The sequence below is a fragment of the Zalophus californianus genome, chromosome 2 (assembly GCF_009762305.2).
Source record: "Zalophus californianus isolate mZalCal1 chromosome 2, mZalCal1.pri.v2, whole genome shotgun sequence".
Classification (NCBI taxonomy): domain Eukaryota; kingdom Metazoa; phylum Chordata; class Mammalia; order Carnivora; family Otariidae; genus Zalophus; species Zalophus californianus.
The window spans coordinates 3,506,874-3,530,981 of NC_045596.1; the positions used below are offsets into that span (position 1 = coordinate 3,506,874).

Genomic DNA, 24,108 nt, shown 5'->3' on the forward strand with positions numbered 1-24,108 from the left:
TTTCAGCTCTTAGCAGACTTGCCTTCCCAGCCCTGGGCCTGTCCCAACCGCCTCTGCTGGCCTTGGATGCCGGGTCTTGGCCTTCAGGCTTGCCTTTCTAGACTTTGTTTCCCCGGACCCCCAGAGCAGAGGTGAGCAAACCTACGAGGTGGTGAAGAGCTTAGGCTTTAGGCTTCCGTGGCAACCATTCTAGTCTGCTGCTGTAGCATGTGAGCCACCGTGGCCAGCCAGTGAGTGGGCGTGGCTGCATGCCAATGGAACCATGTTTATAGACCTAGGCTTCAGGCCAGATGGGGCCCACGGCTGTTGTTCCCCCCCACCCCAATGAGATGGATGAGGCTGCAGATCGAAGACTGTTACCAAGACCTTTCAGATCTGGTTGAACCTGACCGTTTGGAGAACATCAGCGAGAGGCCAAGCATGTCTTTGGGGGCAATGTTATTATTCAGCTGTCCCCTCTGCTGACGACCTCGCTGGAGGTCTGGATCCAGCTTGCACTGAAGGCCCCTGCGATTGTGGGTTGTGGGTGGGAAGGTGCTTCCTGGCAGCAGATGGTCACTATTTCTTCAAGGAGCCCTGATGCCCATCAGACAGTCTGTCTGGTCTGTCAGACTCTGTGGGTTGGGTTCCCGGGGAATCAGCAGCATCGCATCCCCTGGGAGCTTGTTAGGCATGCAGACCCTCAGGGCCCCCTTACCTGCTGAGTCAGAATCTGCATGTTAATAAGCACCCCCCAGTAGTATGCCCATGGAAGTTTGAGAAGCCCAGATTTGGGGGGTTCCAGTCTGGAGGACAGAGAGGAAGCGTTTTGAAAACGCTTTTATCTCCAGCTGTTGAACATTAAAGTGTTCTGTGGATTGCTGTGAAGGCAGCCGTGTCTTGTAGAACCGGCACTGAGTGCTGTCTTCCTGACAGAAACGGGCTGTCTGGCCCACTCGTGGGGGGTGGCGTCGGAAGTGCTAGGCTAGACTAGCTAAAAAGGACGAGGCAGAAGTTTCTGCCCCTCGGAGCGTGACTGGGTGCACTGCCTTGCTCTCTTGTGCCTCAGTCTCCCCAGTACGATAGGAGAGGCGGGTGACAGCAGGGTTCAAAGCTCTGCTGGTTGCAAGGATTCTGTTTGATCTTGTGTCAGGCCACGTGCCTGGATCCTGCCCTCCTGCCTGCCATCTAAAGGAGGATGCTTTCCTTCCGTGTCGTCCTGGGTCACCCCTCCTCCCTGCCCACCTTTTGGCTGCGGTCTGGGGTTTGGGCCCAGCTGGCTATCTGGCTCGGCCACGGGAGCTACCTGAAATGTCTTTGTGGGGCTTCAGAACCAAGGCCAGGAAAGCTCAAACGTGGGGAGGGCCACTTCCAAGACTGTCAGAGGTGAGCAAGCTTTGCCCACAGGGCAAGTCTCAAGTCTGAGGGCCCTGCCTCCTCCCATCCGCCGACCCCAAGCCACCGTCTCAGATGACTTAGTTAGCTTAGGCCTTTTAACTCATATAAAGTAGTGGCTGCAGGGGTGATATAATGTAGTGGGAAGTGTGAGAGGTGGCGTTTAATGGAAAATGTCTATTGTCTCAGTTCCTGGAAACATGGTATCGTACGGCAGGGAGCGTATCCTAACGGCCGTGGGCCTCCCTCTCCCTCTGCCCGCCCCCCGTGCCCCCTTCCCCCTTCTTGGGGAGTGTGGAGTCTGTGAGCAGCTTTCCCACTCTGGCATCTCTTACTGCTTCCTCCCCCGCAAACAGTGACTGGACATCTGCAGAGCCTTCAGCTCTCCCACCCAGCAGCTGGGGGCCTCCGTGCAGGCTGCCGGCTCATCTTTCATTCTGTGTTGCGAGGCCTCGGTGTTTTTTTAAAGTGATGCTTCTCCATTCAGGATGGTGCCGGGGCCTCCCTCGTGCCCTGAATTAGCACCGTCCCCGAGGGTTTTAGAGGCAGGGTCGGGCCAGAGAAAGCACCTTTCGGGCGCCCAGACTTGCCTCTCAGTCCTTTCTGTGGGCTTGGTCCGAAGGTCCCTGTTCCTCCCGGAGCTCCAGGGTCTGCATTCGTGAAACCCTAGCACTAGATATTAGACTGCTCTAGATTGCCTAGACTTTAGAAGCTCCCTCCCGGAGAGAGAGCTCGGTGAGCAGGAAGACAGATGTGCCCGGAGAGGGTGGGCTCCGCTCCCTAGGGCCCAGTGAGGAGGCAGCAGCCGGCGCGAGAGGCGGGCGCCCGGCCCCCTGCACCTGGCCCGGCCCTCCCTCCCTGGCCGGGCGGCCTTCCGTGCTTGGTGGAGAGGTGGGTCAGCCAGCCCTGCGGTGCTTTTCACGGAGCCTTGACCTGGCCCGCTGCAGGGCTTTGTACTTCAGCGGGATCCTGTCTTCCTTGGGAGAAGGCAGAGCTGGTTCCGGTGCAGGCTGCTCCTGTCCGCTCCTGCCGTGTGGACTGTGAGCCCCTCCCACCTCCGTTGGCTTCAGCAGTGGCCCATGGTTGTGTGAATGAGACCCAGTTTACAAGTTCAGTCTGCCTTTGTTTCCCCTTTTTTTGTTTTTATTCCTTCCTTTGATTAGAAGAAGCAGCCATTCATGAATAAAGATGCAGTGCAGCTTTATGGTAATGAATAGAACTAATTCCCTGGAGCCTTCTGATTCTCTGTGTCTGTGATTTAGGAACCTTCTTTCTTCCTTTTAAGAGCAGAATTAGCCCTTGACGTGCCAAGCCAGTCCAATGCTCTTACTCCGTCTGTTGTTATGCGGCAAAATCTTTTTTTAAAATCCCATTTACCTAGATTTTCTCAAAATTACATTTGCCTGGCCTTATCAGATATAATATACAGAGTGTCTCCTGTTTAGTTTGACTTCATCTTGACTAGGCAGGGTTTTCTCCCAGCTCTTAAACTGTCTGCCTCTAACGTGGTCACCTTCAACCCCCGGAGTCTGAGTCCTTCGACTCCCACAGGACGTGTCATTCCCTGCGCAGACCGGGACAGCCACCCATCTGCTGTCTGTCATTGTACGTTAGCTTTGCTGGTTCTGGAATTTCATAAAAATGGATCATACGGTGTGCCTTTTCATGCTTCCTTCACAAGTTACGCGTGTGGATGGTTCATTTCTTTTCACTGCGCTGAAGTATTCTGTATTCCGTTGTGCGAATACATCATAATTTGCATATCCCCGTATTTGCTAATGGTCATTTAGGTTACGTGCAGTTCCTGGCTGTTAGGAGTGAAGCTGCTAATGTGTATGTGTGGACGCATGCAGTGATTTCTCCTGGTAAATACCCGGGAGTGGGATTACTAGATCACGTGGTAAACGTACATTTCACTTTACAAGAAACTGTCAGACTGTTCGAGGTGGCTGGCGCCGTGGAGGCTCCCCCCAGGAAGGTGGGGGGGCACTGCTTGCTTGCATTTTGTCAGAGCTTGATGTTACCAGCCTTAGAAATCTCTGGTCACTGTGCTGCAGGTAGAGGCGTGTCTCACCGTGATTTCAACCTGCTTGACCCTGACGACGGACGATACCAACACGTCTCTATGTGTATCTTGGCCGTTTGTGTCTTTTCCTGGGTACAAAGTGTCTGACTCCGTTGCTTGGTTTTTTTGGTTGCGTCGTTTGTACGTTCTCAGTATTCAACGGATAGGCGTAAGTGCTTTGTGAAATGTGTGTATTGCAAATATTTTCCTAGTGAGTTCCTTCAAAAAGTCCAATTTATTAATTTTTAAATTTTATGTGAGTACTTTGTGCTATCCTAGGAAATCTTGGGCTACTCCAGCGTCACAAATAATTGCTCCCACATTTTCTTCTAGATGTTTTATGGTCATAATTTTTACATTCAGGTCTCTGATCCATTTGAGTTCATTTTTGTATATGGTGTGATGCAGGGGGTCAAGTTCACTTTTTCCCCTACCCACTTGCTCAGCACCCCTTGTTCTAAAGACTCTTCTTTCCCCATCGAGGTGCCTTGGCATCTTTCCAAACCCAGTTGGCCGTTTGTGTGGGCTTATTTCTAGACTCTGCTCTGTTTCACTGTCCTTCCTGATGCCAGTACCACATGGGGTTGGTTACTGTAGCCTTGTAGTAAGTCTTAAAGCTCGGCGAGGTCCCCCAGCAGTGCTTTTCCTCTCCCCATGCGTCTATTCTTGTTTGTTTCATTTTCATATGTTTTAAAATCAGCCTTTTTTTTTTCCTTTTCACAAAAAGCTCTGCTAGGATCTTGAGTGGGATTGTGTTGAGTCTCTGCAACAGTTTGGGAGGACAGTGACTATATTAACCGTACAGAATCTTCCAATCTGTGAATGTGGTGTCTCTCCTTTTATTTGGGTCTTCATTACATTTTCTCAGCAACATTTCCTAGGTGTCAGTGTATAGATCTTTCACATATTTTGTTAAACTCGGTGGGTATTTCATGTATTTTAATGCCATTATACATGGAACTAGTTTTTCTTGTTCTTTCACTTTTCAGTTGTTCATTGCTAGTGAGAAGCTGATGATTTTGTAGAAAAACTGGCAGGGGAGTAGCCAGACCAGGGTGTCCATCCTCCCCTGAGTTGGTCTGGGAAGAGTTTGCAGAGAGGGGTGGCACTTGGTTTTACCCACAGAAATCCTGGTTGGCAGAGAAGTTGAGCACTAGGGCAGGCCTATTTCAGAACACAGGAGGCAAGTTGGAGGCAGGAACGTGGGAATGTTCTGAAAAGAAGGAACAGTAGCTGGACCGGGCGGCCCAGAAACACAGAGAGGCGGGGTGTGGAAGGTGGTGCATCTGTGAGGATGCTGGGGCCTCACTCACGAGGGTTCACTGCTGGACACATTACACTCCGCTCAGGGGGCGCTTGGGCACTTTATGAGCAGGGGACATGGAGCCATTCTTACTCGTTCATTCATTCCTTTATAAATTGTGTGATATACCTGGAACTAATACAATATTATTAAATATTATATATGTAACATATATAATATTGCACCTCAATAAATTAAAAAATTGCAGTAAAATTTACCATTTTCACCGTTTTTAAGTATAGAATTCAGTGGCATTAAGCATATTCACACTGTTGTACATCACCACCCTCCATCTCCAGAACTTTCCCATCTTCCCAAACTGAAACTCTGTACCTGTTAAACACTAACTCCCCTTCTGTCTGTCCCCCAGCCCCTGGCTTCCCCCGTCTGCACTCTGTGTCTATGGATCTGACTTACCTAAAGACTTCATCTAAGTGGAATTCTACAATATTTGTCCTTTGGTCACTGGCTCACTTCACTTAGCATGGTGTCACCCATGTTCTAGTGTGTGTCAGGGTTTCGTTCCTTTTTAAGGCTGAATAGTATTCTGTTGTATGAATGGACCACACTTTGTTTATGTGTTGATCCATCAGTGGACACTTGGGTGGCTGCCATCTTCTGACCATTGTGAAGACAGAACCGTTCTTTTTTTTTTTTTTTCCCCCAAAACTTCAGATTCCAGTTATATAGAACCATTCTTAAGGGCAAAGGACCTCAGAAATGAAGTAGGGATTTGGAGCTAGAAAATTTGACATAAAATGGTTGGCTAGATACTTCATTCATAGCATCAATCCTCTTTTCTGGCTGTTTTTTTTTTTTTTTTTTTTTTTAATTTAGTTGCGAACTGTTTGTCTCTCTAACTTGAGTGTAAGAGATCATGTTTGTTTTACTTATTATTGTATATCCCGCACTTAGGTACCCAAGTACTAGGCACTGAGGTTGGTTTTTCGTAAATATTTAAAATCTAGTCCAGTGAACAGCACACAGATTTGCGTTTTCCTTTTCCATCCCGCTATGGCTGTTGTTCTGTTCCCCTGCCCAGCGTGCCTCTTCCTGCACCAGCCCCGTTTATGCCAGGTCCTCCTGAATGCCACTGTCCGAATCACCTTTGCAGAGATGAGGACCCACCAATGCCACCTTTTCTGAAAACCTTCAGCAACTCTCCTTTTCACAGACAAATGTTTATCTGCTGCTCTAGGTCATGAACCCTTGGAAGCTGGGCTTGCTTTCAGTTTTGACTAGTGTCTTGAGCACAGTTGATGTTTCACAACTTACTCCTGAATAACTGGCTTAATAGAATAGAAATACTGTGCTCTCAACAGTATACTGAAAACTTTGTTTGCAGCCAGCTTGATTTTTATCCGTAGTCTCCTCCCAACTTAGGAATGAGGCTTCAGGAACCCGGAAGTCAAGTTACACATATCATTATTATTATAAAAGACACTGCCTGATCTAGGTTTTGTTCTTCTTTTGCTTTCTATGAAATAATAGAAGGATCTTTCCTTAGGGCTTACTTTTTCTATTCATGTGTTTTTGTTTTTGTTTTTTTAAGATTTTATTTATTTATTTGACAGAGAGAGACAGCGAGAGCAGGAACCCAAGCAGGGGGAGTGGGAGAGGGAGAAGCAGGCTTCCCGCTGAGCAGGGAGCCCGATGTGGGACTCGATCCCAGGACCCTGGGATCATGACCTGAGCTGAAGGCAGACGCTTAACGACTGAGCCACCCAGGCGCCATGTTTTTGGGTTTTTTTTAAGATTTTATTTATTTGACAGAGAGAGACACAGCAAGAGAGGGAACACAAGCAGGGGGAGTGGGAGAGGGAGAAGCAGGCTTCCCGCCGAGCAGGGAGCCCGATGTGGGGCTCGATCCCAGGACCCTGGGATCATGACCCGAGCTGAAGGCAGTTGCTTACACGACTGAGCCACCCAGGTGCCCCTCTATCCACGTGTTAATCTGATTTTTGTGAATCACGATGATTGTCGGAAGGAATATGATCTGCAGATTTTTACATTAATTCCTCTGGGGGCTTTTTGCTCTCTATAATCCAGAAAGGAAGATTCTCAGGACTTAGAACGTGCATATATATGCACGCTTCTTGTAGAAATGCAGGCTTTCCTCTGGGATATTGATAAATCTTTCACAGATCCAATTTTCAGTCAGTGCTAGAACTAACCATCACCGTCAGAGGTCCAGACGCCAGAGTGACAAGTAGAAACCTTATTTAACTTTTCAGAGTCAAATTGAACTAGCCTTAATGGAATGCCCCTAAAATCCCCGGCTTTTATTTATAGCCTTCTTTGGATCTCCAGCAGCCTTGTGAGGCACATAACTGTTATTATCCCTGCGGTGTAGACAGGGCGCTGGGAGTCAAAGGAGTTTGGTGGCTTGTGCTCGGAGCCCTCCATCCGGTCATTCACATCCCGGTCATCTGAGTTCTGAGGAATTTTAGATGTGGTCTAGCTGAGGGGAACTTTCCAACCAGACAGCGTCTAAAGCTGTGCTGCTTTTCCTGAGATCTCTCAGCCCAACCTTGCGGCAGCCCATTTAGATGATCTGCAGGGGCCTGTGGAAATATTTGCAAGAGTCTGCATGAAGAGTCCTCACTGTAACCCTATAAGGGAAAATATGCAAGCGCTGTGCTTGAGTATCAGCTCCTTTGCTCCAGTGCCACATGAGTTCTCTCTGTCCTGAGCGCACCCCCAGATATTCTCCTCGGTGTCTCTGCTGACAGAGAAGGGCCCCGACCAAACGGTGGTCAGCCTGTCCGAGACAGTGACCTTGTCAGAATCCTTCTTTTGCCACTTTTGATGCGCGTGTTCTAAGAATATCACAGAAGACATGGTTGCTATGAGAGGACAATCCGGGGTATTTTTCTCTGCAACTTTCTCTTCCAAACAAATCTCAGGAATTTTGTCTGTTATGGAGACGTAGAAACAAACGAGTGAATGAATTCACCAAACACACTGCGCGTGTCCGTTGGATCCTGGCTCCCGCTTCAGGAGCTCTGCTGGGTGTGCTAGGCACAGAGAGGAGGCAACAGTCCCTGACTTCAGATGCCGGCTGCCTGCTGGAGTGGACAGACAGATTTACCTGTAATTCCAGCAGAAGCCAGGGTCTGTGATGGAGGCAGGCCCGCCCGGTGGGGACGGAGCTGCCTCCCAGGGCGGGCAGGTAGGAGGCAGCCAGGTAAGAGGTGTGGCAGTGGGTGTGTGCGAGGGCGAGCCGGGCGTGCAGGGATGAGGCCCACCACCAAGGGCAGCCGTCCGTGCCGCGGTCCACGGGCTCCAGCGAGCCTTATGCGTGTGTGAAAGCACGCCGTTTGCTGCAGCATGAAACACAGCATGGGAGTGGAAAGAGAGGAGTCTGGAAGAATAAGCAGAGGCTAGTTAAGATTCTGATACAACATCAGGAAAAGTCACTGAAAGGAAGACGGCAGGGGACAAGGGCGTTTTCTGAGAGGCAGGTTGGTCCTGGGACCAGCCGTGGTTTAGCAACTGCTTCCTGACTGGACCCTCAAATCCAGCACGGTGGTCCTGAGGGAGAGGGAGGAGGGGGCTTTTGTGGAATCAGCTCCCCAGCTGTGTAGTGACTGAGCCTCTGGAGACGGGCAGCTTGAAGAGAGGTGTGTAGGCCGGGCGGTGGGTGCGCCGCAGGTGTGAGCCCCGAGTGGGGGGAGGCGGCCGTGAGCTGCACAGCGCAGTCCACCCTGCCCTGTGTTCTCTTGTGACATCTCATTTGGAGTCTTAGGGAGAAAATCTTTTCCCCCACCAGGGTTATAGAAGAATTAACCTATTTCTTCGAGGACTTGAATGGTCTTACTTTTTAAAAAATATCTTGGTTCTCAAGGGGTTTGGAGTTTTTTCTGGTGTATGATGTTAAGTATTTAAATTTATCTTTCTTCTTTCCCCAAGTGACCACCAGTTGTCCTAACTCCAATTAAGAGGTCTGTCTCTTCCCCATTGGGTTTGAGACACTGCCTTTATCAGAGGCCACATGTCTAAATATATAGGCCTGTTTGTTGACTATTATGCAGAATTGATCCAACTGGGAATTTATGTGCCAGTATCACACTTTTTTTTTTTTTAAAGATTTTGCTTATTTATTTTAGAGAGAGAGAGAGAGCGAGCACGAGCATGAGCTGGGGGAGGGGCAGAGAGAGAGAATCTCAAGCAGACTCCCTGCTGAGCATAAGAGCCTTATGCAGGACTCCATCCCAGGACCCTGAGATCATGGCCTGAGCCGAAACCAAGAGTCAGATGCTCAACTAGCTGAGCCACCCCGGGGCCCCTCACACCTTTTTAATGATATAAGCTTTATATTATGTTTTGATAGGGGAGAGGTCCAGTCCCTCTTCCTTGTTCTTAAATATCCTTGCATGCTCCCTGGTATATTAAATTTATTTGTGAACGTGGAGAGAATTCACATCTTTCTGATGGTAAGTTGTCCTCTCCATAGGCAAGGGACACTTTTCCATTTGTTCAGATTTACTTCTTTGTCTTTCAGGAATGTCTTAGGTTTTCTGTATGGAAGTTCTGCACATTTCTTTTTAAATTTAAGTGTTTTACCTTTTTTTAAATTGCTTTTAAATGAGATACTCTTTTTCATTCTGTCTTCTAGTATTGTTTGGTAAAAAACTAATATGTGAGAAGGAGTAGTTTCTACATATTCTACTACTTTATTCAGGTTTTTAATTATTTATAGTAGTTTTATCATTGATTATCCTGGGTTCTCTCTATATAATTTCATATCAGCTGCAAACAGAGATCATTTCATTTTTTCTTTTCCATCCTTAAGTTTCTCATTGCCTCCTCGTTTCTCATTGCATTGGCTAACACTTCCAACGTAGTGTTAAAGACAGTGGAGCAAACGGGCCTCCTTGACTTGTCTCTGACCTTACCAGGAGTGCCTAAAGTCCTTCTCCCTGACTAGGATGCTGTTCTTGTTTTTGTTTGTCTCTGTGTCTTAGTCCTTTTGGGCTGCTATAACGAAATACCACAGACCGGGTGGCTTGTAAAGAACAGAAATTTATTTCTCTCAGTTCTGGAGGCTGGATGTCTGAGAGGGCTCCAGCTGGGACGGGTTCTGGTGAAGGCCTTCTGGGTTGTAGAGTGCCCACTTGTCGTCCTCACAGGGGGAAGGGGCAAGGACACTAATCCGCTTTGTGAAGGCTCCACCCTCGTGACCTCATCACCTCCCAAAGGCCCCGCCTCCTGATACCATCACATTGGACATTAGGTTTCAACATATGAATTTTGGGAGGGACACAGACATTCAGCCTATAGTAGTTAGTACATATATTTTATCAAGTGGAGAAAGTATATCAGTTCCCATTTATTGACTTTTTTGAAAAAGCAGGAATGAGTACTGCATTTTATTGAAGGCTTTTCCATGATCTGTGGAGAGAATCATGATCTTCTCATGAGATCTATTAATATGATGAATTATATTAGTAGATTTTCTAATGTTGAGTCATCCTTGCATTCCTAGAATGAACCCCCTTTGGTCATGGTGTGCTATTAATGTATTGTGTTGATTTCTGTTTGCTAATATTTTATTTAGGATTTTTGCATTGATATTTGTAAGTAACAATAGTCTTTGGGTTTTTTTTGGGGGGGTGGTCTCTATCAGGTTTAGGCATCACTTTTGTACTTACTTCTAAAAAAAGAAAGTATTTGAAAATTTTATGTATCTACCCTCTGGAAGAATTTGTGTAGTAGGGTTTGGTGTTTAAGGTTTGGTAGAATTCCCCTGTAAAACCATCTGGGCCTGGGGCTTTTATTTGTGAGGCTAATTCTTTGACAACTTTCTCTACTTCTATGGAAAATCGATCTGTGTATGCTTTCTAAAACAATTTGGTAAATTGTATTCTTATCTGTGAAATTATGTATTTCACCTAGTTTCAAATGTATTTGCACAGAGTTGTACAGGATAGTATTTCCTGACTTTTCTTAAAGGAGGGGGGCAGATATTTAAGGATGCCATAGTTGAGAAGATAAGAAGTGTGTGGGCAGTGTTCACTTACTGTGTTCACTGATCCCAAGTCATACAGTGAAGTTCTAGTAAGACAAGCATATGCTAATCGTAATGATAATAGCTACCATTTGTGAAATACTTGGCTCTGTATGTAGAGCAACTCCTTTAATCCTCATTACAATACTGAGATGCATAATCAGCATCTCATTTTAAGCATGAGATAATTTGGGGGAATTACTCACTTACCCAAGGTCACACAACTAGGAAGACTCAGAACTGGGATTTGGGCCTGATTTGTGTGGCTGCAAAGGCTGGGCTCCTCCTAAGGAGCAGCAGATGAGGAGAGACTGAGTAGAGGCATAGAGAGATTCTGGGAAGGAGGGGTCAGGGTGGATGGAATGACCTCTGCACTCTAGACGTGCTCTCTACTCTAGGGGACTGGCAGCAATTGCAGGGGCAATCACAAATAAAGGGGCAGGGAGGAGAGTCAGCCAGGTGATCCAGGTGGGCTGGCTGGCAGAGGAGGTAACCCTGGCTATGGCGGGCAGGAACCCCAGAGGATCACACAGTGAGAAGGGCACATGGAAGCTGGCAGGTCAGGGTGCCGGCTGGGGCTGGGGGTGTGTGGCTGGGAGCGGGAGAGCCAGGGGCACTGGGGAGTTAGGAGGAAGCATGTACTTGTTTTTAGCGGAGACTAGGTGAGGGAAGTTACCCACGTCTAGTTTCTGTGCACTAGGTTAGGACCCCGAAAGGAAGAGCTACCTAGGAGGGATTTCAGATGAACACGTGGTGTTGGAAAGATGCCCCACTGCCCTCGTGCTGTCTGGTGACACTGACTAGAACTGAGGACGCAGACAGCATTAGGTCTCTCGCTCGTCACTGAGGTTTGCAAACTGCGGAGAACGTGGATGTGGCCATGTGTGTAGTCGGTGCCTGTGACCCTTGGAGTGACGTGAATCTGTGGACTGTTCCTTGCCTTTTCTGACCAAGCAGCAGCAAGTTCTGTGTAGTGAACTGTGTCTTCCCAGAGCCAGTCCTAGCAGGCATTTCTTCTCGTTTGCAGGATTTGCTCTCAAAGAGTGGTTTGGTTTCCTGAGAACCTGCAGGTGGACCCTGGGCGCTCCGTGCTCGCGCCTGGCGGAGGCGTGTGAGGAAGACTGTTCCGTGCAGACCAGGACACTCCTGCCTGGCCGTCAGGCCTCCCGGCTCCTGGTTCCAGCCTTTTTACCAAATCCTGTGAGACTTCAGCAGGTAGGTCACTTTCCTTCTCTGGGCCCCAGCTTCCTTCCATGTGAAATAAAGGCCCTGGACCCCACGGGCCCTTCTGGCTTTCAAATTCCGTGATCTAGGCACTCAGGTGAATCAAATTCCTTTGAAGTGGCTTTTGGGTCCCACAAACAAAAGCCCATTTCTTTTATGTTGTTGAAATAAATGAACCCACTGCCCAACCTGAGTCAGAGGTTTGCTTTCGAGAGTAGAGGGGTTGATTACAGAGGAAGCATGTCGCTGGACTGAATTGCTAGTCTGCTGTGCTGTCCAGCCTTTACTCACGCTTTCCCTCTTTACATAGGACCGTGGAAGACACTGACCACATAAGACAGAGCAGAGTCACTTGATTTAGTGCAAAAATCCTTTGGCTAGGGAGAAGGGAGTGCTGCTTTTCAGATGCATAGAATATATCCTGAAATGCCTCCAGGTGATTTCCCTGTTGCCTTGGGAATCGTAAATTCTATAGCCAGATCTTCTCTGTGGTGTAGGCATTTGAGGAAAAAAAAATTTTTTTCTGGGAGTTACTGACTTACACCTGTGCCCTGATCCCAGTCTATGTTCAGTGAGTCCCATTCTGCCCCGAGGAGGATAACAGGTGTGAGGGTTAGGGGGTCGAACAAAGGAGGTAGGAGCCCTGGGTCTGGGGTGGATGTGTCCCTGCTTTGCTTCCTGTCCTGGGTCAGGCTCTGCACCTTTCTTCATTTTATCTGCCGTCTGTGATGTTTCAAAGATAACCATGGGATTGTGAGGGTAAAGGGATAAAATACCCTGGGAGTATTTTATACGGTAGAATATAACTAGTGGTTCCTCTGAACGCAAAGCCCTTTGGCCTGTGTTCTGGGTGTACAGATGGGAGTGGTGGAGCAGACCATGCCCTTGGTGAGCCTCCGATCCTCTGAGCCTTCTTTCTCATCAGGAGGTTGAGGGAGTTGGATGAATTATCTACAGTTGTAAGATGCTGTTTTTTAATATCAGAACCACTGGTGAAACAACCCTGTAAGGCGCAATTTGAGCAATGTCCTTGAAGGATGGGATCGTGTAGAGAGCCTGCTCCGTGTCATGGGAAGGCGGTTATTTGAGCGCGAACACCGAGGAACATAACCTAAGGGGAGCGAACGTCCTTGTCCACCATGAGCAAAATGTGCAGTGTGGTGGTGTCATGAGCAGAGGCGCGGAAACCAAGCAGATTTGGTTCTGGCGCCCATCCTGCCTCTTATTTTGAACAGTGTGACCTTGGACCAGAACATAACCTTTCTCAGTCTCAGTTTCTTCATCTGTAACATGGTGAAAATAAGTCCTGTGTCATAGAGCTAGTGTGACAACGAAGCACTTAGCGTGTTGCCTGGCACGTGGTCAGTGCTTGGTGGCAGCTCTCGTTCTCTATGCGACGTCTCTAGGGAGTGATGAACTTTGCGGAGGGACATAGACCTGTATCATAACGAGGACTTGGGCTGGGAGTGCTGGGGGAGGCCAGGGGGCACCTGTGAGTGTTTCCTGACCCTGGAGACCCCGGAGGGAGCCAGTGTCAGGCAGTGGAAAAGCTGGATATCGGGAAGGTAAGTCCTGGGTGGCACGTGGTGAAGAGCACTTAGGATATGTCTCTGAAAACCTCACCTGAATCCCTGGACGCTGGATCGCTGTGCCTGTGCTACGAGGGCTGGCTCAGAGCTGGCAAGACAGCGTGGGGGTGCCGCCAGATGCGGGCTCCTCATGCCTCCTGGGCGTCCTGCAGACCGGAGTCGTGCGGCGCCACCCCCTTTGTAAGCATATGTGTACCAGTTCCTTCTGGACTCTACTAGACTTACGGGACAGGCACATTCATATTAAGAATTTTAAACTGAAAATTGGGTGCAGGAAGTTCTTTTTATTTATTTATTTGAGAGAGAAAGAGTGTGAGAAAGAGAGCACAATTGGGGGGGGGGGGCAGAGGGAGAGGGAGAAGCAAGCTGTCCGAGGAGCAGGGAGCCTGATGCAGGGCTCGATCCCAGGACCCTGGGATCATGACCTGAGCCGAAGGCAGACGCTTAACTGACTGAGCCACCCAGGCGCCTGCGTACAGGAACTTCTCGTTCCTCCCTTGCCTTGGTGGCATGTCTGTGAGCTATGGGATGTCATGCCCCTACCTTCAACACGCATTTGCCGAGCTCATGGGCACTAGAAGGAACCCAACGATGATGGGACGCTGTCCGTGCATACCAGGACAGGCAGTCCATTGAGGGAGGTAGGTGGCTCAGTACATGATTATAATACTCTACAGGGCACCGTGGAGGCTCTGGTGAAATGGATCACCCTCCTAATTTTTTCTAGGATGTGTGTTCTTAATTTTATCTGACCATGTTATCGCTCTTAAAAAAATGGCTGAGGCATCTCACCAGGTCGGGGTCATCTCAGAAAGCAGTCATGGAATGATTATCATGCAATGGTTGAAGCAGGACCTTTGGAGTTAGATCTGCGCTCAGGTTCTCACTGCTGTGGTCTTGCCGTGTGGCTGTGAGCAAATTATTAGCTGCAGAGACTTAGCCACTTATGTGTCTTGTAGCCTTTGGCAACCCCTCTGAGCCTCTGTTTGTTCAGCTGTAAACTGGGGCTGATAACACCATCTAACCCATCGGGGTCTCTGGGAGCAAAGTGAACTCACACCTGTCCAGGGACTAGCACAGTGCGGGCATTTGAGGCCACTGGGGGAGCATTTGCTCAAAGACAGGTAACCAGACCATTGCTTGCTTCTCATGCCCCTGAGGATGGGGTCGGAGGGGGGGAGGTGTCTCTGCAGCATTCCCGGGAGGAGGGGGCATCGTGGGTAGTGGGTCGTCAGAAGGTGTCAGTTCTTTACTTGTGAGCTCTGCGTCAAGACTCGCGAGCTTTCTGTGCGCATTGTGCCACAAAACAAAAACCGACCCACAGATCACTTGATATCCGGTTATCGGTTTGGCTGCTGCAAGACAAAGGAACTTTGGTAATTAGGAAGACCCCCGTGGGGAGGAGCCAGTTGGGGGTGATTAATGAGAGCAGGCTGGGAGAAAGGGGATGCTGTGGGCTTTGAGTGTTTGAAGGGACAGTTAAGGGTAGAATGTGGCTTGTTTAGTCTGTGAAGATCCTGAAAAGGAGTAACTTTTCTGATGATCACACTCTCTGATTTGGGAGGTTCTGCACCCCGCAGTGGGGAGAGCTGTCTTGTGCTTTGCAGTCTTGGTCTGAGATTTCAGTGAAAAGAAAACCATGCAGGGCAGCTTAGTAAAAATCAGTGAAATGAACATTTGTTAGAACAATGCAGGTATGCTGTGCAGTTCAGGTGCGCAGGTGACAAAGGAGAGCCCAGGAAGGTCTCGTGAAGCCCGTCAGAGTCTTTCTGTCTGTCTCTTCCTCTCGCCTCACCCGGTCTCTGGTGCCTGAGCATGTCTGCCTGTGCTCCCCCACGTGCTGATAACCGGGTCCTTTCCTCCTCTGGTCCTGACTCCTCCCTCCAGCACGTACATGCTGTACCTGGTTCCTGTGTCCACATGTCTTCAGCTCCAGAGATCCCAACTGCCCACGAGTTCCTAGTCCCAGGCAAAACTCCTCCAGAAGGAGAGTCGGACTGGCCAGCTTGGGTTAGGGCGGCCCAGAGAGTTATAACCTGGGAGTGGGAGGTGGCTATGGTGGCTGTGGCCGCCCAGAGGCCACGTGTGGCAGAAGGTGCCGGTCTCTGAGCCGGGGAGCACAGCCGGGCAGGTGTCCCCCACCATGGTTACGGCCAGCTCCCAGCCGGGAGGGGTCTCCGTGAGTCCTCCATGGGAAGTCTGTCAGGGAGCTCAGGGCAGAGACAGGACAGACTCAGTCTGAGGTCCTCTTCAGACATTTTGATGCTGCGAGCTGGCACCTAAGTGAAACCTTACAGGATAAATGTCATTTGGCTAGCTACAAGAGAGGCGTTTTTAATAAGAAAATATATGAATGAAGATGGGGTGCTGTGAGTTTCACATAGGCCCATAAGCATTTTTTAACATCTCTGCTGATGGCCACCCATTGATTTCTGGACGAGGTTGATATTTTTTATTGTGGTACAATATATGTATCATAAAATTTGCCATCTTCACCCTTTTTGAATGTACAGTTCAGTGTCATTCAACACGTTCACCCTGGCATGCGGCCGTCACCACCATCCGTCCCAGAACTGCTTCATCTTCCCCAACTGCAACTTATCTCCCCAAACTGAAGACACCCATTGAACACTAACTCCCCAGTCTCCCTCTCGGCCCCCAGCAAACAGCACTGCACTTTCTGTCTCGATGACTTCGACGACTCTAAGTACCTCGTTTAAGTGGAATCATACGGTACCTGTCCCGTGACTGGCTTACTTCACGCAGCATGGTGTCCTTAAGGTTCGTCTGCGTTGTAGCAGGTGTCAGAATGCCCTTCCTTCTGAAGGCTGAGTGGTACCCCATCACATACAGAGACCACATCGCTCTCTGCAGTCATCATCCATCAGTGGATATGCGGGCTGTTTCTACCTTCTGGCTCTTATGAATAATGCTGGCAGCCCTTCATTCTTAGAGGATAGATGAGATTGTTTTCCCCTTACAATCATCGAGAAGTTGTTTTACTAATGAAAAAGGACCTTAAAAGACTTATTTAATCCAACTTCTTCATTTCATAGAGCAAAAAGTCATTCAGTTAGGACAAGTGAACAGCTCAGGAATACACCTTGCCCACTTTGGACTCATTTGCCATTTCTCTGTCCTAGACTTACCTAAAATTATGAGAGCTTTGGTAGTGACAGCACCATGGCCTCAGTTAATATCTTTAGTCCTGAAGAGTGTTGTAGACTTGGAAAGAATCCCATGGACTGAACTTTTTTGCTTGGGACTTTTTGGTCTCAAAATATATATTGAACATTCCAAAGAGCTTTTATTTATGTGGGTATATCTGTATACATTTCTCATATTCGAATTAAAAAGTGGCAGATTTTTAAGATATTTATTAATTCATTAAAATATATTTATGAAAAGTAACTGCGTTTTCCAAAACAAGCTGATTTGTGAGAGAGTGGCGTGTTTTCTATTTTTGCAAGCATCTCCCATATCTGGTCTGATAAAGATTGCTAGATTCTCGCATCTGTTTCTGCATTCAGATTGTTGTGGAGCATTGTTTTAGAGCAAGCACATAAAGAAAATCTGGCTCGTACAGATACATAGAGAAGAGTACTTCAGTGCCTCTTCAGAAAACTGTCAATATTCTTCTTTGATACTACACCAAAAACTGGCAAGGGGTAGTTTCTTAAAAGTTAGTTGCTATTTGGAATCTGAAGCTGAATCATAGAATGCTTCATCCTCTGTTACATTAGACTATTTCCGCTTATTTTGTACGTTAGACGGATCCTCGCCGATGTGTGATTTTTGTGACCTCACTGTTCACGGAGTGGTGTGGATCTTCTAAAAGCTGACATACCGCATTATACTAGATCAGAAAAGCCTGTTGGCCAGTGTCTGTCCCGATCTGATCAGGAGAGTCTCTGCTGAGAAGCTGTCATGCTCACAGTGGTGGGTACAAGTGTTCAAAATTCTCACTTTCGTTTGGAAGCTCAAATTTTATCGTTGGCAACCAATGCTGTCATTGTTTACCTTGACATGGTAAGGTCACTTTGTTCCCTTTTGGGAGGATGTCGGTCATACACTCAGTGTGCATCCTTGTAGTTTGTGTATCATTTCTTCTTTGGGGCCACATGAGAAAAGCAGCTTAGTCTGACGTGCGCCTCAAACAGCGCACACTTGCTTTTCCTCTGACGGCAATTGTCCGTCGGTTGGCAGGAGAGGGGCAGTTTGCATACTCCCTCACACAGGATCCCAAAAAGGTGCATCCTCCAGGGCTGAGATTTAATAAAAGCAGCGCTTTGTACCGCTCCATCGAAGACACTCTTAAGTGACAGTGTGACATTTTCATTTCTACTGTCAGTGCGTGGTGAAGAATACAGTGACTGCTCGTTTAGTCTGGTGTCCCTGCTTTGATTTGTGCTAAGAGGCTGGCAGCATAGCCCCTAACCACTGACACAGGAAAAGGAGAATAATGCGTGTTTCTGTGTTATGAAAATAGTTGGGCCTCCTGCATGCTGTAAAAGGTTTCGGGGTCCCCGAAAGGTTCACACCATGATTTGGAAATTGCTGACTCCAGCCGCGTAGTCGGGTCTTGAGTCGGCCATGATCCTAGAAGGAAAAGATATGGTCAGGAGTCCGCACCCAAATTCTCCTTGGCATCCGGTGTCTTTGCTAACTGCACAAACATGCTCACAGCCTTCCTGGGAATGGAGCCAGCCCTGCAAAGGCAGAGTTGGGTGTTGAGTTTCTGAAACCACGTCCTGGTGGTTATTTGAAAACTATTTGGCATTTTAAACTTCCATCTCCTTCTCGACAATGAAATTTAATATCATGCAATTGACACCATGATGATGTCAGGCTTTTGGGTCATGACTCCATCTGTTGGCAGCATGGCTTTGGAGCGTCTCCTAGATGAAAATGACTGCCTCAGAGCAAAAGCAAAGGAGCAGTGCATTTGTCCAGAAGATGACGCATGCATCTTAGTCGACCTGGCTTCGGCAAACTTGCTCTTCACGCTAGAATACTGTATCCAGTTAGGCTAAAGTGAAATGCGTTTATATTGTGGCATTTGCACCCCACTGGGTCTAACAGTCCCCTTCCCTCTCCTCTGTTTGCAGCAATGGAAGAGTTAATAGTTGAACTTCGTCTCTTTCTGGAGCTCCTGGACCATGAATATCTAACGTCAACCGTCAGGGAGAAAAAGGCAGTGATCACCGACATCCTGCTGAGGATACAGTCATCCAAAGGTGCGTCTGCTCTTTCTACCTCCAGTCTCCTTTGTCTCTAAACCATCCCGCATCCACCATCTTTCTCAGACACATTCATTTGCTCATTAACATACTTGTTCCTCCCACTGTCCCTGAGGGTCTCCCCGCGGGCCAGGTGCTGGCAATTTCCAGGCGCAGGAGGACAAAGCCTTTAAGGAGCTGATGGGATAGTGGGGGACCATGCTCCAGTTACTCCATCTCTGTCCGCTTCTCTCCTCCCCTGGAGCTTCTGCCTTGGAGGGATGTCTTGGGGGTCAGAGGAGACGACAGAAGGTGCCTCCAAACAGTACCTGACCCGCGGTCGGCCTGCAGTCACCACGACTTTCCACTCCCCTGTTGCTCCTGTTAGTTGAGGTGGTCCTCCTTCCCAGCCTCCTGCCCTCAGCCTCTTCCCTTTGCTCGGCCAGCACCCACTGCTGGCCTGGACGCACCGCGCCGCTTGGGCCTCTGGCCTCGGGGTCTGCTGTTGGCTTTCCCGGGGGCCCTTTCCTCTTCCTCTGCCCGATGGGTTCCCACCCTCTGTCTCTCCGCATGTGCCTCCCGACGCTTTCCAACTCACTCGTTCTCCTCGGAGCTCTTTCATTAGCCTTGAGCCCGTCCGCTGATAGTTTTTGGTGGTAGAATTCCCATTTGTTCTTTTTCTCTCTTTCCTTTTTTTACCGTGCCCAGTTCTCTGCCAGAATGCCCCACTGCACCTCTGGCGGTCAGGCTCTGTGTCTTCCTAGCTCTTTCCCTGCTGGCGTATCACACGTGACCCGGTACGGGTGACTGTTGTTGAGCGGTTGTTCTGGTGGGTCTTGCCGGGGGGGGTCTGGCCTGGAAATAGTCCTGCACCCAGATTAAAGCCGGTTCCTTCCTTTCCTGCCTTTGCTGACACAGTGCTCACCACGTGTCCTAAGTTACTTGGGTACACACTTGTCTTCTCAACTTGAGTACGGCTGCGCTGGGAGCGTGAGCTTAAGGCAGCCGGGACACGCAGGGACCTGTATGTCCCAGTATCTGATGTCAAGAGGGCGCCTGATACAAACGTACTGCTTCCCGGGGCCACCCCCGCCCCTTAGTCCATGGGTAAGTCCTGACCGGAGTGGAAGTTCAAGGCAGGGCAGCTCACCTTTCCGAGGCCGAGTAGCATTGGAGGAACGCAGGCTTCCGTGCCGGCTCCATCATTTCCACCGCTAATGTTTCGATTAGTTCTGCAACCTCTCTTTGTTTTTTCGAGCCATAGATTCCCCACCTGGAGAAGAGTAATAGGATTGCTGTACGGGCTTAGAGGAAACAGATATCCGCCCGGCGTTCACCATGGGGGCTGGGGGAGGGGTAGCTGCCGGCGGCACCGTCCACACCCTTCTCCTCCTCATCCAGTTCTGTGGTTTTGGTTGATGCTTACAGGTTTCGAAGTGAAGGACCACGCTCAGAGGCAAGAGACCCCCAACAGCCTGCCGGCTCCTCCCCAGATGCCTTTGCCGGAGATCCCTCAGCCGTGGCTGGTGAGTGCACGGTCCTGCAGAGCTGCTGGGCCCCTGGGCCACTCGGGGCTCCAGGCAGGTGGTAACAGCCCAGATCTCGAGGAAAGGAGGCCATCTCTTGCTAGAGTCTCTCCTTTGAGTGGGTTTCTAGGGCTGCTGGTAATAGCCAAATGGGAGGCTGGTGTCTCCTTGAAAATTGCTGGAGCTACAGGTCCATGGAAATCTGTTCTTAAGTTAGATTTTCCAGAGGCTTTAGCAGGCACATCAATGGCACAGAGCCACTGGGGGACTTGACCCTCTCTTGGGCTAACTCTGGATTTGAATACCAGAGTCTACAACTTTAATATTCATTGTTATGCTTCTTCTGGGATAAAACATACATACACATATGTGATGTTATGCATTCAGAGTGTGTTTTGGAGTTCTTTTGCCACCTTTGCAGTCTTGGGATGCTCACATGTGCCATTTAGCGTTCTCTGCCTTTTGCTGTTGGCTCATTTGCTTACTCAGGAAAACTTGACTTTCATTCAAAATCAGAACAAACTCAGTGACTTGGAAATTCTTTGTAATGTTTGCTTTCTGTATGTAAAATCTCTAAAAGATTTTACTTATTTATAAGAGAGAGAGCCATGAGAGAGAGAGCAAGAGTAGGGGGAGAGGGAGAAGCACACCCCCACTGAGCAGGAAGCCTGATGTGGGGCTTGGGCCCAGGACCCTGAGATCATTACCTGAGCCAAAGGCAGATGCTTAACCAACTGAGCTACCCAGGCGCCCCTTGTATGAGTCATTTCTTCATCTTGCCACCAGGACAAGGACTGCAGGAGAGCGGGGCCGGGTCCCATTTACCTCCAGCTCTGCTTGCGCCGCAGCATGGTGGCTGGTGTCCAGTAGACACGCGTTAATTATCATTTTAGAAGGGGATAGAGGACATTAGCCCTCACTGGGTCCCTACCGTGTATTACACACCAGGCTTGTTACTTTTTCACTTGTAATTTCATGTAATCCTCACAGCTTGAACTCAGAGAACTCCTACATGTGAAGAGTATGAATACCCAGTTTCCAGACAAGGAAATTTAGGATCAATGAATATACGTGATTTGTTCAAGACCATACAGTAGGGAGGAAAAGGCAAGAATGGTAACAGCTTCTTTGGATTCAAATGCAGTCTTTTCTCAACAATACTACTTCGGTGGTGTGGCCGCAAAGCTGAGGCAAGTCTACCTCGCGGATCAGAGAAGGTTGTGTCGGGAAGCGGAAGCCTGCTCCCGAGCCGGGGTCCAGGGAGGCGGCAGGACACAGAGCTCAGCTGCCACTCACTCGGCCATGTCCTTGTATGACTGCACGGTAACCGTAGTGTCTCTGTGCTGCCGACGCAGCGTTCCTGAGAGGCTGTCGTGGTGGGGCCATGCGCTGGGATAACCGTGAGGCCTCGAGTGCTTAGAGCAGGGTCTCGCGGATCGATGCTCTGCGTGAGAGCTGGCTGCTACCATATAGAGCCACCTTCACGTTCCCCGAATCCCTGGGGATCTTGTGAAAACGAACCTTCTGATCCGCTAGGTCTGCGTGGGGCCGTAAGTGCTGCGTTTTCAACAAGATCACTGTAGAAAATTGGGGGGGGGGGAAGCCCTAAAAGTACATAAAAGTCATCTACGTTTCCTTCTTTCTGGGAGAGCCACCAACTTCCTTCACCTGTGCCGAGCCGGGGCAGGGCCACGGGCCTCTAGTCCGAATGGAGATGTGCTGAGTGCCCTGTGTACACTGGTTCGCAAGGCTGGGGATGAGGAAAAGGAGACCTTCACTATTTATCTGTTGTTTTATACATTTAATCTGTCTGCGATTGAGAGTATATTAAATGTATGATTTTTATATGCTGTTTTTATCTTTTTAACATTATTTGTTATGTATTTTTCCCTCTTTATAAGCTTCTTTTTAATTATTTTCCTTTTTTTTTTTTAACTTATCCTGTTACAGAAACTGACTTGATTGGCTTTCATTTTTCCATGCATTATTTGTTTTTGTATTGTTATTTTTTAAACTTTTTTTAAAATTGTTTTTAAGATTTTATTTATTTATTTGAGAGAGAGTTCATGAGCAAGAGGGAGGAACAGAGGGGAGAGAGAGAAGCAAGCTCCTCGCTAAGTGGGGAGCCCGATGCGGGGCTCGATCCCAGGACCCGGGGATCATGACCTGAGCCAAAGGCAGACGCTTAACCACTGACCCACCCAGGTGCCCCGTTGTTTTAAATACAATGCAAAACTGTAGCCCAGAAGTGTTGGTGCACAACATGAATCCTCACCAACATCGTCTGTCTGAAAGAGAGCGGGGTGAGCGGACGGCAGTTCGTTCGTTTCTGGGTTTTATCTTCTGGCTCGCCGTGCTTTCCCTCCTCAGCTTGCCCGAGCCTACGGCCCTCCCACCGTCTCAGCGCGCTGCGTCCCATAGCGCACGTTGGGAAAGGGGTTTCCAGGCTGCAGACGTCTGGGGGCAGCCAGCAGAGTGGGGAGGCTTCTGTGAACTTCATGGACCCTCCGGTGCCTCGTCAAGTGCCATGTACCTGGTCTGGACTGAGACACACGTCCCATACGGTCTAGGCTAGGTGCAGGGACTGTCACTCTCAGTGCCAATCTCAGATGAAGCACACTCCTCAAATAGCCAATATTTTCTACCATTTTTGACCACTGAATAGTTAATCCTTTTCCATTGATTTTTTTCCTCAAATACGGTTTGCTGTTCCTCCATTTGTTTGTGTTCCTTTCTCTCTCCCCTGTCCTTGTCTCTCGCTGTGCCCGGCTTATGCCCTGTCCCTGCCTTTGGTCGCAACATGGCAGAGTGTCCTGGTTTAAGGAACATGAGAAGCCCTCCTACTGATGGTACTTGGTTAGCAAAAATATTGGCTTTAAATATTTGAATATTTAAATACTTAAATATTTTAAGTTTAAACAAATAATTTTTGGGTAGGAATCTGACCAATAGGTAATTTCTCCTGACTGGTGCCTAATACATGAGTATCTAGAGAGTTTTCCTGTCCCCTAAACTCCTGGGGTTCCGACATGGGGCCAGGGGCTACATTCCTTGAGTATGGGTCTCCACACTGTAGCCTGCTTCTTTTCTGCATATACCTGTGGCAGTTAGCGATTTCCAGTTTTTGTTTCCTTAAAGTGGAGTGAAACGTAGACACTCATGACCCCGCCTGAGTTTGGAGCCCCTGAAGCTTTGAGTGCTGTGCTGTTCTTTCCTAGTTGATGTGCCCACCCTGATTGGATTTTCTTTTCTTCCTTCGTGGTTTGTCTTGACCAAAGCTTTCTTTTTTTTTTTTAAGATTTTATTTATGTATTTGAGAGAGAGAGAGAGCACATGCATGCACAAGAGAGAGCATGAGCAGGGGGAGAGGCAGAGGGAGAAGGAGAAGCAGACTCCCCACTGAGCAGGGAGCCAGACATGGGACTCGATCCTAGGACCCCGGGATCATGACCTGAGCCGAAGGCAGATGCTTAACCAACTGAGCCACCCAGGCGCCCCTTTTTTCTTTAAAAAATATTTTATTTTTGTGTAATTTCTATACTTAACATGGGGCTTGAACTCACGACCCCGAGATGAAGAGTCACCCGCTTTACTGACTGAGCCAGCCAGGCGCCCCTTGACTGAAGCTTTCTAAAGAGAGTCATCTCAGAGAGTTATCGCCTCTCCTTTTGCACTCATTATTTCACTGGTGTATTTATGTAATAGCTAATTGAGTTAACGTAAATAACTATAATAATAAGTAGAAGCATTTACAGAACAAGGCTGACTCTTGGTAAATGTGCAGCTCAGCTGAGGGGA

The 24,108-nt window shown here is 48.6% G+C and overlaps 1 protein-coding gene across 7 annotated transcripts in view; it reads left to right on the plus strand.

The window, feature by feature from the left end:
• The window catches only part of AFAP1 (actin filament associated protein 1), a 146,562-nt gene that overhangs the window by 47,473 nt on the left and 74,981 nt on the right, over window positions 1-24,108 (plus strand). For 3 of the 7 annotated variants that reach the window (XM_027599148.2, XM_027599141.2, XM_027599142.2), the window contains 3 exons: window positions 11,780-11,967; window positions 18,674-18,802; window positions 20,213-20,310. In XM_027599148.2, coding sequence (XP_027454949.1) covers window positions 18,676-18,802; window positions 20,213-20,310 — 225 coding nt within the window. In that variant the 5' untranslated portion in view covers window positions 11,780-11,967; window positions 18,674-18,675. Of the gene's footprint in view, window positions 1-7,784; window positions 7,930-11,467; window positions 11,601-11,779; window positions 11,968-17,376; window positions 17,505-18,673; window positions 18,803-20,212; window positions 20,311-24,108 lie in introns of those variants that run through there. The other 4 variants (XM_027599143.2, XM_027599144.2, XM_027599145.2 and 1 more) reach the window with 4 other exon arrangements.